At 34.7% G+C, this 13,782-nt stretch overlaps 1 protein-coding gene across 2 annotated transcripts in view; it reads left to right on the forward strand.

Annotated features, from left to right (window-relative positions):
• The window catches only part of ZFPM2 (zinc finger protein, FOG family member 2), a 467,674-nt gene that overhangs the window by 101,687 nt on the left and 352,205 nt on the right, over window positions 1-13,782 (forward strand). For both annotated transcript variants that reach the window (XM_082434268.1, XM_082434269.1), the window contains exon 2: window positions 1,604-1,762. In XM_082434268.1, the coding sequence (XP_082290394.1) occupies window positions 1,604-1,762 (159 nt within the window). The remainder of the gene's footprint in view (window positions 1-1,603; window positions 1,763-13,782) is intronic.

Genomic DNA, 13,782 nt, shown 5'->3' on the forward strand with positions numbered 1-13,782 from the left:
GCAGTTAATAATTAGAATTATTCAGATAACTGTTTTAGTGATTGCAATCTTTTACCTTATTACTATTTTATATGTTCCTTGCATGTCTTGCTACTTGACATAATTGTTTTAAAAGGTGAAAGATTATAAATTACTTGAAATAATGAATGAGAGAGAAAACCTAATATGAGATCCATGGTTTTGAATGTGGTTTGTGTTAAAACAGAATCTATGGTTTTTTAATGCTCCACCTGGAGTGGAAAAAAAAAACCCAACCCATTACCAGAGTGTTTGGAATTAAGGCATTCTTTCTTCCTTAACATTTGTTATTTTGGAGAAAAGAAGAAAAAATAAATTTTAAAAAGCACAAAGAAACTCTGTAAGAATTTTTTCTTGGATGTCCCTTAATTTCTATCCAAAGCAACTAATTCTCTCCATGAAAATGTGTCATGTGAATTCAGCCCTTTGGGAACTTGCTTTTGGGAAAACAGCCCATATATCACTGTGCTGTATGTACCTATTCCTGTTTGCTCACACATATGTGAAGATTGTAATAAATTCACTATTTTAAATTATTTATAAAATTTCTGCTTTGGTCCTGAAAATTTCCTAGCACATTTCCAAGAAGTAAGAGAAAGAGACTGCCTAAGCCTTTTAAGTATTTAGCCTGTCTGATGAGACTGCTGACATGAGTGACAATTAGTACAAATTACCATAATTGTGTTCTTTGGAAGAAATGCTACAGTGCTTCTTTAGGAGCAAATGTGGGCTTCCGCTTAGTAAAATGAGTCGGATACTTTGATTCTTCTGGGCAGTCGGAAATTCACAATCAGCAGTGTGGTATTCCCACGTTGTCCACTTCAGATCCATCTCAACAACTATAGCCCTCCCTTTCCTTTCAATGAAATAGGTCCATTAATGTAATGCACCTCACTCTCATTCACTCTAAGGAAGTTGTATTTTTATTACAGAAAAAGTATCACATAAATACAAATTACATTTTTTCATTAGAAAACTACTTTTCATTTCAGAAAAAATTCAATTAATCATGAACAGGGTTATGCTTTCATCAGGGAGAGAAATATGTAATTTTTCTTCAAGCCTCAAACACATATAATGAAATCTTTTCTTGGAATCCACTCTTAAGATGGATTTTTTAAAGTATAGACTTTATTAAAATCTCAGTTCAATTAAAATGCATTCAATTACTCTAAATCTTTATTAAAATCTCAGGTAAAATTGTACAACAGTGTAAAAGAGACTTGTACTCTTTACCAGGCAGTTAATTCTAACAAATGAACATAAAGTGCACAGTTTTGCTCTTTAGGAGAGAATAAAAGAACAAGCTTTGGGCTTCGAGTTGGGGGTGGGGAAGGATGGGAGATGGAGGTTGCTTTCTGTGTGGTAACTTCAGGACCTGGTTTCCTTCCACTTCTTATCATAGGTCAACATTACTTGTTGATATGGATGTGACATTATCTTGTGTGAGTACCCTTGATACTACATGGCCAATCCACAGAATACATTTTCCTCACCACCTTAATCAAAAAGACCCTATTTAAGGATTTTATTTCACTCTCTTCTTTGGATGTTTTTTGGTACAGTGTCCCTGTTCTTTTTCAAGGGCCGCTAGAAGATGCCATTGAAGAGGAAGAGGAAGAATGTCCATCAGAGGAAACAGACATCACCTCAAAAGGGGACTTTCCACTGGAGGAAAGCTTTTCCACAGAATTTGGGCCTGAAAATCTGAGCTGTGAAGAAGTGGAATACTTTTGTAACAAAGGTAATCATTAATGGCTGGACGCGATATGTGAGTCTGTTTACTCAGATGATTTCGTATAGTTGAAAAATGCACTGATAGAGTGGAGGAAGAGTGTTGAGTGTGCTATACATAATTCAACAGTCTGCAAATACATACAAGATTTTTTTTAAACATACAATATTATTTTGAAGGATAAAAGAAATTTTATAATCCATAAATCGTATTGTATATTTAAACACATAGTTTCCTATTGATTGGCCGATTAACTGTGAACATTTTCATGTTGGTTGGCCAAATAACTATAATCCATTTAATGTTTATTGTTTATTCTTTCAACAAATATTTACTGAATGTCAGTTTTTTGCAAGGCACTGAATTAGCCATTGAGGGTAAGAAGGGAATGGGCCAGAGTCCCCATCCAAGTTTCTAGCTCATTCCTTTTGAAAACTGAGTGCCTTAACTGTTTGACATTGACTTTCAACATTGAGAATGGTGCTTTTTTAGATATTGTCAAATAAGAAAATACACACTCTTTCTCTCTTCTAGATATTCTTTTTACATACTAACATTATAACAGAAGAAGAACCTGAGACACTATATCTCTATTTCCAACCTTGACTTGGAGCCAAGTGGCCTTGCCAGTAACTATGTCCTCATTGGGCATGTATACTCATTTTTAACTTGCTTTTTTCAAAAATGAGTTTAAGGTGTCTTATGATTCTTTTTAATTTCTTTATTTGATTGTTTTGCCTCTGCAAGTGAGATGGGTCTTCTGTACCTCCCGCACCAATGTATAATTTCACAAGTGTTTGGATCACTTCCTTGGTTTAGAATAGCTACTTTTATTGATTTTACCGTGGCTGTTTCCCAGAGGGCATGACTGTATGTCTGTATGTCTGTTTGTGTTTCTGAATGCACCGTTTTTATTTTTTAGGCAGACAGAGAAGTTATGTGGAGTGATCTTTTTACCTGTTTGTGTGAACGTGATGATGTGAATTGGCAGTCTGAAATCAAGAATGCTGATATAGCTTCCCCCAAAACTGCTAATATGCATGCCTCAGTCGCCAAATATACATTTGATACATATTATTAAAACCTCAGTATAACTTTCTCTTGATTCTGGTGTGTTAGAAACAAAAGAAGCCAGCCAGTTCCCATCCGTGTGGTCAGTAGAACTCCCTGCCCTAAGACTGTGGGAATGGAATGGCAGCACCAACAGTTGGATACATTGAAGTTCAGAAAAACTTTGACCATTAACTCCTGAAGACCTCAAGATGGCTTTGTAACATGGTCCTTGTCCCCCACATCAGAGACTTTTGGTTGAAAACAAGAATGGTATGGACCAAATAGGCCTTCTTAGTGAGTAGTCACTCAGAGTTCAGGCCAAATTAATATTTTCTCTTGTTGTTTTGGTTGTTAGAACCATTTCTTGATGCTACACACCCACAGCAATACATATTAGAGCTGGCTGGAGAGGAAGAGTTTTTAAATCTGTTTGAAGACATCCCATTTTCCATCTTTATCAGAAACTATATCCTTTAGTGCATTGTATAGTACCTACCTTATGTTGTGGGATTACAATAAAAGAAGGAACCAGTAGCTAGAAAGTATCATTTATTCTTCTTGCCCTTGTCCTTAAAAGAGTGAGTGTATGGATTCAGACATTTTTGTCAACTTATTAATCCAGGGAGGCAGTAATAATAGTTATTATTAGGTGTATTTTACATTTTGGGATCATCATTGGTGATGGCCTGTATTTAAGAAAATAGAACTCCAAGTTTTAAGTTAGTAGTTTCTTGAAAGAAAATAGACTTATGGCAGATGCTTATTACAGGATTACATAATTATGGTCCCAGAATAATAACCTCCATCTATATTAAACAGAGTCTTAACCCATGAAAAATAATGACAGGCCTTGAGGAACAACAAAAAAAAAGAACTGAACTACAATTATTAAGAACATTGTTTAGTGGATATTTTTAACTTTGATAAATAATTGGAAAGTTGAAAAATACATCAAAATAATATTTAATATATGATATAGATAATATATTAAATAATATATAATTAGTTAATATACTATATATTGTACAAATCTCTAATGTTTAGTTTGAAACTAGAAAGCAATGGAATGGATAGGTGGAAATAAGAATTCTAATTTTCACATAATATTTTTTAGGATAAATACTACTATTACTATTTCAAACCACTGTTGCCGTATTTAATAGGAAAATAATTTCATTATTTTACTCTCATAGAATGTGAGACCAGGGAATTCCCACTGAAGTAGTAGGAACTGGTGTGAAAGAAAGACAACTCTTTGATATGAATTGCATCCCCTTGAGGTCATACAGGGATTCCTCATTTTTCATTTAAGTTGATTAACTATAATAGGAAGAGAAAATTTCCTCTCTGGAAAATTAGAATCTAATCTTTCTGCAGAAATTTACATATTAGTCTCAGTGACACATAATTATGTTTTCTTGCCAGTTGCAGGGAAAAAGATAGATTAGGCATTAAAAGCGTTTAAGTATTTAAATGGTTAATGCCAGTGTCATGATTGAAAAAGCACGTAAAAATTGTTCTTCTGAAGTAAAATATTTTTAAGTTGGGATTACTGATGAAACATACTTTTTGCACATATTCTAAATCATTTATGACAACTTAAAAATTGTAAGTATATGTAAGAAAATGAATTGGATTACTTGGGAGGTTTCTTTGTCTAAAGATCTAGCCATGATCAAAATCTAGCAATGACACAGTTGTTTTACTGGGTTCCAGGGGTAACATTTTTGAACATCAAATGCTTTTTTCTTATCAAACAAAGGATAGGAATTTAAAAACTCAGATCGCAAAAACATGGTTAGAGTATCTTGTTTTCCAAACAAGGTATTTTGACACATTGTCAGAGAAGAGTACTGAGATACACATATAGTTACAATATATCTTCATTTATACTTTAGCAACTGTATTTTGTATAAAAGCAATCTATGCTATTGTAACTTTCCTTTTTAGAAAAGAAGAAAAGAAAAATCTCTACTCTGTAGAGACATAGCTTATCATAGGTAAAAGTTACTTCTTCCTTTTGAAATTGAGCCTTCTACATTATACAGGATGTTTTCAGTGTTTAGAATGACTCTTATTATTGTGGTATTTTTCTCAGTTCCAAATGGATATTATCTATTCTCTTGTCAAATGGGAAGGCTTTTTTTTTACACGTCTCAAAGTGTCTATTAATTTTAGTAAAGTTGCTAGTTATATTATAAAATGTGATTAAATGCGACCCAAATCACTCTCATAATGTAATATTCCACGGAAATGTCAAAAAATATTGGTTAGAATTTTGTCATCTTTAAATGTGTAGAATTCTTAATCATACAAATCTAAAACATAAATAATCACAATTAAAAATGGAAAAGATCACTTTAATAAAACCTTGTTATAGTCTCAGGCCTAAAATATGAATCTGACAATTCTGTTGCAGATTCCTGTTTCACTTTTTACTTTGGGTTAGTTGCATATTTTATGTTTTTTATTTTTCATCTTTGAAATGAATAAAATGAATTATATTTATAAAAAGATGATATTTCAAAGTTGCTCTGATACTTTTAGATTTTAAGAATTTTAGCAAAGTGTAAAGCAATACTTTCAATTTGCATCATCCCCTTTGGTGCAGTGAGTTTAGATCATTTGGCATCTTGCCTTACCGTATCTCAGAGAGGAAGGAAACAAGCAAGAATTATTTCCTTGAATTTGCAGATGACGAAGACATCAAGGCTGGGTCCATGAGTGCTACACATTTCCTGTGGTACTGGATTATTTGCTTCAGCGACTTTCGTCTGCCTTTATTCTGGTTTATAGAGTAAACATGGAAGTACATCAATATTGGTTTAGAGCTAAGCAAACTAATGTAAATTGAAATATAGGTGGTCTGGAAAGCAACCTGGGGAGCTTTTAGTTATGTCACTACTGGCAGGTGGGAACTCTTATACATTAGCAATTCTTGGATAAACTCAAAGACAGTAAGTTTTATAGTGGGGCTGATATTGGAGCAGCTCTAAAACGGGTTTACTATTATTAATTATTTGGAAGACTGTTTCCTCACTGCAATATTCAAGTTGGTTAATAACTAAAGTAAATTAACATGTCTTGGGATACATTCCAGGAGGATGTCACAGGATATGTGAACAGGAAGAAAATTGTCAGGCCAGTATCACTAGGCTATTAGAATGTAATGCTATCAACAAGCAAACAAACAAACAAACAGAAACCTCCAAAGAAACTACATGTCAGTGAACTTTGAGTTATCAATAATGATTTTCTGGAAAAGTTACCAAGGATCCTTACAAACTGGTCTCTGATGACATCATCTCTAAACAAAGTCTGAAAGGGAAATGATGTCATCAAAGTTGATTTTGGAAGAAAAACAAACCTTACTTCTAGTCCTACTATCTAGATATGGAGAATTGTCAGAGAAATCACTGGGTGCAGTGCTTTACCTAGAGAGATGAATTAATGTTAGAGCTCTTCAATCTGGAAAGATTAGGGTTGAAAAAGAGGGGCATAATGGAAAGCCATAAAATGAGGAAACATATAGTGTAACAATGGGCGTTCTCACCACATTCAAAAAGATTTGACCCTGGTAATATGCAGAAAGTAAAAGTCATATTTCTCTTTTAAAACAACTTTAAAGTAGAAAAATGCAAAGCATCTTAAAGAAATTAGAAAAGAGCCTGAGTTACTCAGACTTGGATTTAGCTCTAGGCCCAGAAGTAATTAATACCAAACCAAAAGCAAACATAAACAGATATTTAATTAGGTTGGCAGAAGCTTCCAGTTCTGTTCAATAGACTGAATTCAATACAACTCAACTCATATATTAGGCATCTGCTATGTGTCAGACCCTCTTCCTGGTGCTGGGGATACAGCAGTAGACAAAAGTCCAGCGCTACTCTTGAGATGAGAGAGAGATAATAATCAAACTCGCATTGTATAATATGACGGATGATGTTGAACATTATGAAGAAAAACCACACAGTCAGGGTGATAGAACGCCATTGTGTGCGTGTGCACTGCATGCTATCAGTAGTTTATAAGGAGTGATGATAGGGTAGGTGAACTCTGAGTGGAGACCTGAGGGAAGGGAGTGAGCTTCCAGTACTCCAGAGTCAAGTTGGCTGTACCTATAAGGCTAATGTTGCAGGAAGCCAGAAGAGGACAGCAGAGAGCTGGGGGGAGTAAGAGAGGTGCGGCCATACCTGTGGAACTTCTAGCTCTAGGAATCTGTTGGATTCTTACCACTGTGGAAGGCCTGGGTGAGCCACAGAGGAGAAGTTGAGGTATAACTGGGAGAAAAGGCATGTTCATGACACAGTTTGTATATACCTAGAGAAGAAAGGTCTGCAGAAAGTAAAAGTTAAAGCAGGAAATGGAGGGAAGTGAATTGGGGCAGCTGTCAGGAGATACAGATAACTCCAATCAGAATCATCCCTTTACCCAAAGGCTTGATGAGATTTCATCTGTAGCTCGTTAATGTAGTTTACGGAAGAACAGTTTGGGGGTGTTTGAGGCTGATATGAGTCACTTTGCTCCCTTCCACAACACCAGAGCTGGGTATATGTTCTCTATAAATTTTCACATCCTTGAATCAGAAAGATAGAACAGGAGGCATGAGAATCAGAATCATTTCATCATTGTGCTTAACTATTCCTGCCAATAAGTTGCCAGACTCATTGGAATGTTCCTCTCCCCCACTTCCTTCCTTTCTTTCTATCATTTGTGTCATTCTGTAGCTTTGATTAAAAATTAAGAAATAACTGAGGAAAAACCATATTTCTCATTGGACTGTAATAAATTAAAGCCTGGATCACTGGCATTTGTCTCCATTCCATGTTAAGTAAAGCAACAAAAATATTATCTAGATTCTTAATACTAGAAGAAGAAGAACAAAAACCCACAGCTTCATGAAGATTTGGTTGTGGGAGTAGTAACTGCTTATTTTTCACTTGATCCAGTGTCAAACATTCATGCTATTTTGTTTCCTATTTTCTTCTTTTCATTTTATTAGTTTTTTAGCTCAGAAAGTATATTTACAAATATTTCATAAATGCTTTTCAGTCACTTTGGTTTCTTTCCTCCTCATTTATGCCTTTAATGACACGTTTTTGCTTCCTCTGATGCTTGGGCAACTGGAATCAGAATCTGCAAAAGGCAGCTCTACCGTACTCTCTTTGAGTTCAATAAGGAAGGAGACCTGTACCAGCGACTTTGTTCCTTTTTCTAAATGGGATTAAGAAGCTGAGCTTTTTAAATTCTTGCATTTAACATTGACATTTCCAGGGTGTGTTTGGACCAGGGCGTTCAAAGAGAAGGAATGAAAAAGAAAAGCCAATATGACTTTGTTTTTTACCTTGCTGGAGGAGCTGTTTAAGCTTATTGACCTGAACCTTTGACTCCTTGTTTTCTCTGGATTTGGCTGCAGTGGAGACACTGATGGAGCCCTGATAGAGCTGATTGAACAGCCCCCAGCTTTGCTTGGCACAGACCTCCCTTCCCTTCTCTGCCACCTCCCCCTCCCTCCACATGACATTACTGTGCCTTGGCAAACCGTCTGTTTTCCTGGATCCAGTATGTCTTTTTTAAAAATTTATTTAAAAATCATTAAATTTTTCTTGCATAACTCATCCAACAATGCAAAATGGAAGTAATTCTTTTTAGAACATAGAAATAGAGGCGGTAATGGTGTCCTACTTTTATTTTTATCTCATAAGATTGGAAAAAGGAAGAAAACATTATGACATTGTGGTGTCACTCTTCTGGCCATCTTAAAATCCCCAAAACATAGTTATGTTTGGAGCAGTTTGATTTTTTTCTTAAGCCACAATTATTGAAAAAATGAAGGAGCATTTGAAGGCAATTTATGCTTACAGAGAGTCAGCATTTTCTCGTTTTTTGGTTTTTTTTTTCTTTTGAACCAGAGGGTGTTCACATTTTGTCCATGACTTAGTATTTTATTTGTAAGAGTCAGATCAAGCTTTATCTGTTTACCTTATCTTTGATCCCAGATATATCATTATAAAAATTTCAACAAAATTATCATGAGTGATTTTATGCAATGTTGAAATGAGTCATGATGATATCATTTATATGAATCATGTATGATAATATATACTGCTTTTTTGCATATGATGAACTAAATTCATTGTTTTCTCTGTGAGCTGACCATTAACAAATCTCCATTGTGCAATCTGCTAAAGGCATTTTTTAGATATAGTAAAACTTGATAAAATATATAATTACATAATTATAATTTATGAAACAATTTCATATTGTAATACAGTGTATTTCATTCTGCTTCTACCTGACTATGTAAAATGTTAAGAGATATTTGCCTGTTTTAGTTATATCTTTATTTTATCAGCATTATTATTGTTTATAATAAAAATTGAAAATTAATATAAAACCATATTTTACCATTTAGAGAAGTTGTCTTTTTTGTGGTTATGGTTTCTGCAAGTGAGAGAACATTTTTTGACCTATAAAATTTAGTGTAAGTTTGTTGTTTTACCTACAATGTTGAAATTCAGGAGAAAAGTATGAATTTATTTAATCTCCTGTTATTTTATATATGTAAAGCTAAGCATCTGTATATTAGGAGACATCTGAATTATTGATTGACTTTTTCACTTTTAATCTAGTTATTTAATTAATCATTGATTTTAGCTGAATACCATAAAGGGAAACTATATATTTTTAAGCCCTTTTATTGCTACATTTTCTCAGTGGTATTTTGGGTAGAATGAAGAGCCCATGTTTCCTGAAGGAAGTAGTTTTGGTCAAGCAGTAATTATATAAATAGTTATTCTAAATTAAAAATACAGTTTTCAATTTTATGTTGCTCAAATTAAAAGAATATATAAAACAATTCATGCAGATCTACACTAGTTTGCCAATCATTTACATCTACTAACTCTTAATTTATTTTTCTATTTAAAGAAAATTACAAGTGTGAATAGCATTAGGGAAGCCTGAGAAGCTAATTTATTTTAATAATATGGAATTAATGTGGTTGACAACTTTGAATCCTACTGTTGGTCCCATAATAATTTGAGATAAAATGTTATTTTAGAGAAACTGATCTCTTGGAAGTAGCCATGCCTTTTCTGCTTTTTATTTTTAAACATCATAAATGATTTAAAAATATTTTCTTGGTTCTGCACTAGCATTTTTTAGGTTTAAATCAAATAAGATTTTCAAAGCTTTTAATCTTCTAATATAAAATTCATAGTTTCTTGTTAGTATGTAAAATTTCTCACAATGTTTTGATTATCATTTGAGAAGCAACAGGCAGTATTAAAGCATTTGCCCTTCCATTACCTGATGGGATAATCTTTACCTCTGGTAGTGCTAAACATAGAATGTGTAAAGGGAAATGTGGAGAACTGCGGTAAGATGAATTTAATTATAGTAATGTAGTCAATCAGTTTTTTGTTGTTCTTAAAAGGTCAAGTCAAAATAACTGAATGTGTTACACCAATGAAGCAAATACTGATAACGAATGCAGATTGCCGTTTCAGCTTCTTTTAGTAGTTCAATGAGATTCCAGAGATTGGCACTGAGACTACACACCAATTATAACAATTATAATAATGGTAATAACAACTTCCATTTGGTGACTGCTCCTGAAAGTCAGACATCTTGCTGTACATGTATCATCTCTAATCAACTTACGGTCCTGCAGGGTGGATGTTGTTTTCACCTGCGACTTCCAAAGGTTCAGTAACTTGGGCAAAGTCACAAAATTACTAAAGGTTAATGCCAAGTTCAAACCTAGGTTACTGTACTTATGAAGATAGAGAGCTAATTTCATTTTCTGATGTCCATCGTTATGTAATCCTTATAGAAGGAGATGGACACATTGGAAGAAGCCTGGCTATATGAAGTATAAAACTCACTTTTTCAAGGTATTTTTAACACTTATTACACATGACGTGTCAGTCAAGATAAGGGCATACATAAAAACAAGACATTTTAAAGGATAAAGTAAATAAGTTAGGGGTGTGCTTAAAAGATTTCTCTCCTTTTGGTCCTCCTTTAAAGACTCTGTCAATATAAACCAGTGTGCAGTAAGTAGAGTTGGCATTTTGATATAATGAAAGGGCTATATTGAAAGTGCTTTAGATTCATTATACTAACTGGAAGATTATGTTACCCTTATTTGGTGGCATGAAATAAGCCACAATTTCTCATTGCTTGTTTTCTTGTGAAGTTGTTTTCAGGTAATTCAAAAGACTGGGGACAACCCAAAATGTGTGTACTTGGGCAGAAGCCAGTAACAAATGGCAAGATGTTTACAAATCCATCAAAACTGTTTGGATAGGAATTTCAGCCCTGTAGAAATGTTTGCAAAGTGAACTCTTTAAAACAGCTTGACCTTAACACAAAATAAGGCCAAATAAAAAGCGGAGAGAGGAAGGAAGGAAGAGGAGAAGAGAGCATTGTTTGCAGCGAAAGCTCTGGGCACTGTGAAAACTTTTCACTTTTCTGAAGGAAATGCAGTGCAGCAGATGGTAAGGGTGGACGTGAGATAAACATAGGAACTGGAAAAGTAAGCAATACATTCTAACAGGTTCTGTATCAAAGATCTGGAGAAGTAGAAAAGATTAGACAAGGAACTGTTCTGAAACTTGACAGTAGCTGTATCTTTACCAAGTCTTACCCACATAGCAGAGATGGAAAGTGGAATTGCACAGACAGTAGGCTGTGATTATATTTTTCTGACAGTGAGAAGGGAAGGTCTTTTTAAGGATTATTTTTAAAGATAGAGATTTATCAAGGTAGAAATCTATAGAACAGATGTATAAAACACTTTGTTCCCCCCTACCTATTTAATAATGGAATTTGATGTAGCTTCTGTTCTTGCTGTAGAATTAGCACAAGACACTGTATTTTGGGTCTTAGATAATCTTTTCCTTTTTTCAATGCAAATTATGGTCCAGACTAGTTAACTAACACTGAAAACCTATGTTACCTGTTTCTAGTTGTATAAGAATCGGTATGTATGAGTGCCTATAAATGACCACGCATGTACAGAGGCAGAAAGGGGAATATATAAAGAATGTTCTTATTTCTTAAAGATACATTCATCTAGTAAAGGAAGGAAAACATATGTACAAGTGAGGCAAGGGAATATGTATATATATGCATATGTGTATATATATATATGTGTGTGTATATATATATGTGTGTGTGTATATATATATATGGAGTGGAGGAATTGTTAAGTTTGGGCTGATTAAAGAAGCAGTGTATTCATTCTCAAGCTTCCTTATGGTAATGTACATCACTCCAGAATGGAAACTATTCACCAGCATGTGTCTGCCTCATTTAAGCCTGTGTCCTGTGCTCCTACATCCTGTCCTAGGGACTGACTGCTAAAAGGGAATACCACAATACAGTAACTCAACAAGAAACAATTCTACAATAATGTAGAGTGACACTGATAGTAAGAAAGAACAAGGAAGATAGCTAATATCCTAAGGAAAACCCAATTTAGAAAAGAATGATGTTTTCTCCATAATACTGGCAGTTTATCTTGGGGAACTTTTAAAGTGGCACTAAAAAATTCAAATAATTAGTAAATGGAATGAATTTTGAAAGTTTATGTAAAATGCGTACCTTATCTTCACACTTATCATTGCCAAAAATATTAAATCTACTCATTCACCTTTTAAATTTATCAATTGTTTAGTTAGTTTGATGTAGTGTAGTGTAGCTTCAGAACTCCTCATTTGCACAGACTCCTTCCAAGGCCCTGCACCTAATTTTGTAATTATAACTTTGCACTCTTCTTTTAAGAAGAGGCCTCTCAAATTGGATAAACTTCAGGCCCCACAAGGCCTGAATCGACCTCTGTTAGTACCTTCATTAAATATGGATGATCTCATAGGAGACAGCAATGATCAAGAATGTTGTTTGGTTTCAACTTCCTAATTTTTGGAAAACCTTGAATAAGATTCCTAAAATGTTTTGGCATTTATAGTAGATATCTGAATTTCAAATCTGTTATCATTCTAGGATAAGTTACCCTGAGCCTAAAGAGAGTATAAATACTCATGAAAGCACTGTGTTAAAAATTAAAGCAGAGAGGGGAAAACATTCTCCCACACACATCTGAAAATCTAGGTGATGCCGTGGGTGCTATCTCTGTTTTTCTTGTGTTATCAGCAACCAAGGACCTCTTGCTGGCCCTGAGGGAGGAGGTGCTATGGGAAGACCTTGTGGTAAGAAGAGTTTGAATGGGTCTCTTGATAACATTCTGGGACTATCCCTGGTGGTGGAAGCTGGGTATGGATCTGAGTTTGGACAGGGCTGACGTAACCTACAATACTTCTTTTTTTCCCCCCACAGATATGAAAAACTTCATTAGGATTAGATTCAGCTATAATAGGTTCCTGGAAGCTGCCCCAGGACTCTCCCATTTACAGTCCATTGTCCAGAACTTAGTCTTAAGGAGTGGTTCACCTCAAGAAAAGGGAGGCTGGGAAATGTGGTCTTTATTATTAGGTGGCCACGTGCCCACCTCTAAGTTCTGTTACTATGGAGGGTTTTCAGTTTTGCAAAGGGCATTGTTTTTATTCATCTTTGCTTGATTATTGGGGTAAGCATTGTGGCAGTCAGTGCATGCCACATGCATGTTTTTGCAATCCAATAAATATTTATTGAACACCTACTATATCAGACATTATGGGACATGCTGTGATTACCATGTGAGTAAATGCAGGGAAGGTCCTGGCTCTTTTGGAATTTTCCTTATAGTGAGGAGGCAGACATTAATAAAATAATCACACAAGTGGTACAGGGCGGTTTGAAAGAGTGAGGAAGGTCAAAGCGTTCTTAAGAATGTGACACTTGAGTTGGTATCTAATGCTGAATTAATTAGGTAAAAAGAAGTGGTAGGGTTCCAGACAGAGGCAACAGCAAGTGGTTAGCAAGAGACTAGTGAGCACGTGGATTGTGGTGGGACTGTGGAAGGAGTTGAC

This window comes from Balaenoptera physalus (genome assembly GCF_965194825.1).
Source record: "Balaenoptera physalus genome assembly, chromosome: 17".
In the NCBI taxonomy this organism is placed as follows: domain Eukaryota; kingdom Metazoa; phylum Chordata; class Mammalia; order Artiodactyla; family Balaenopteridae; genus Balaenoptera; species Balaenoptera physalus.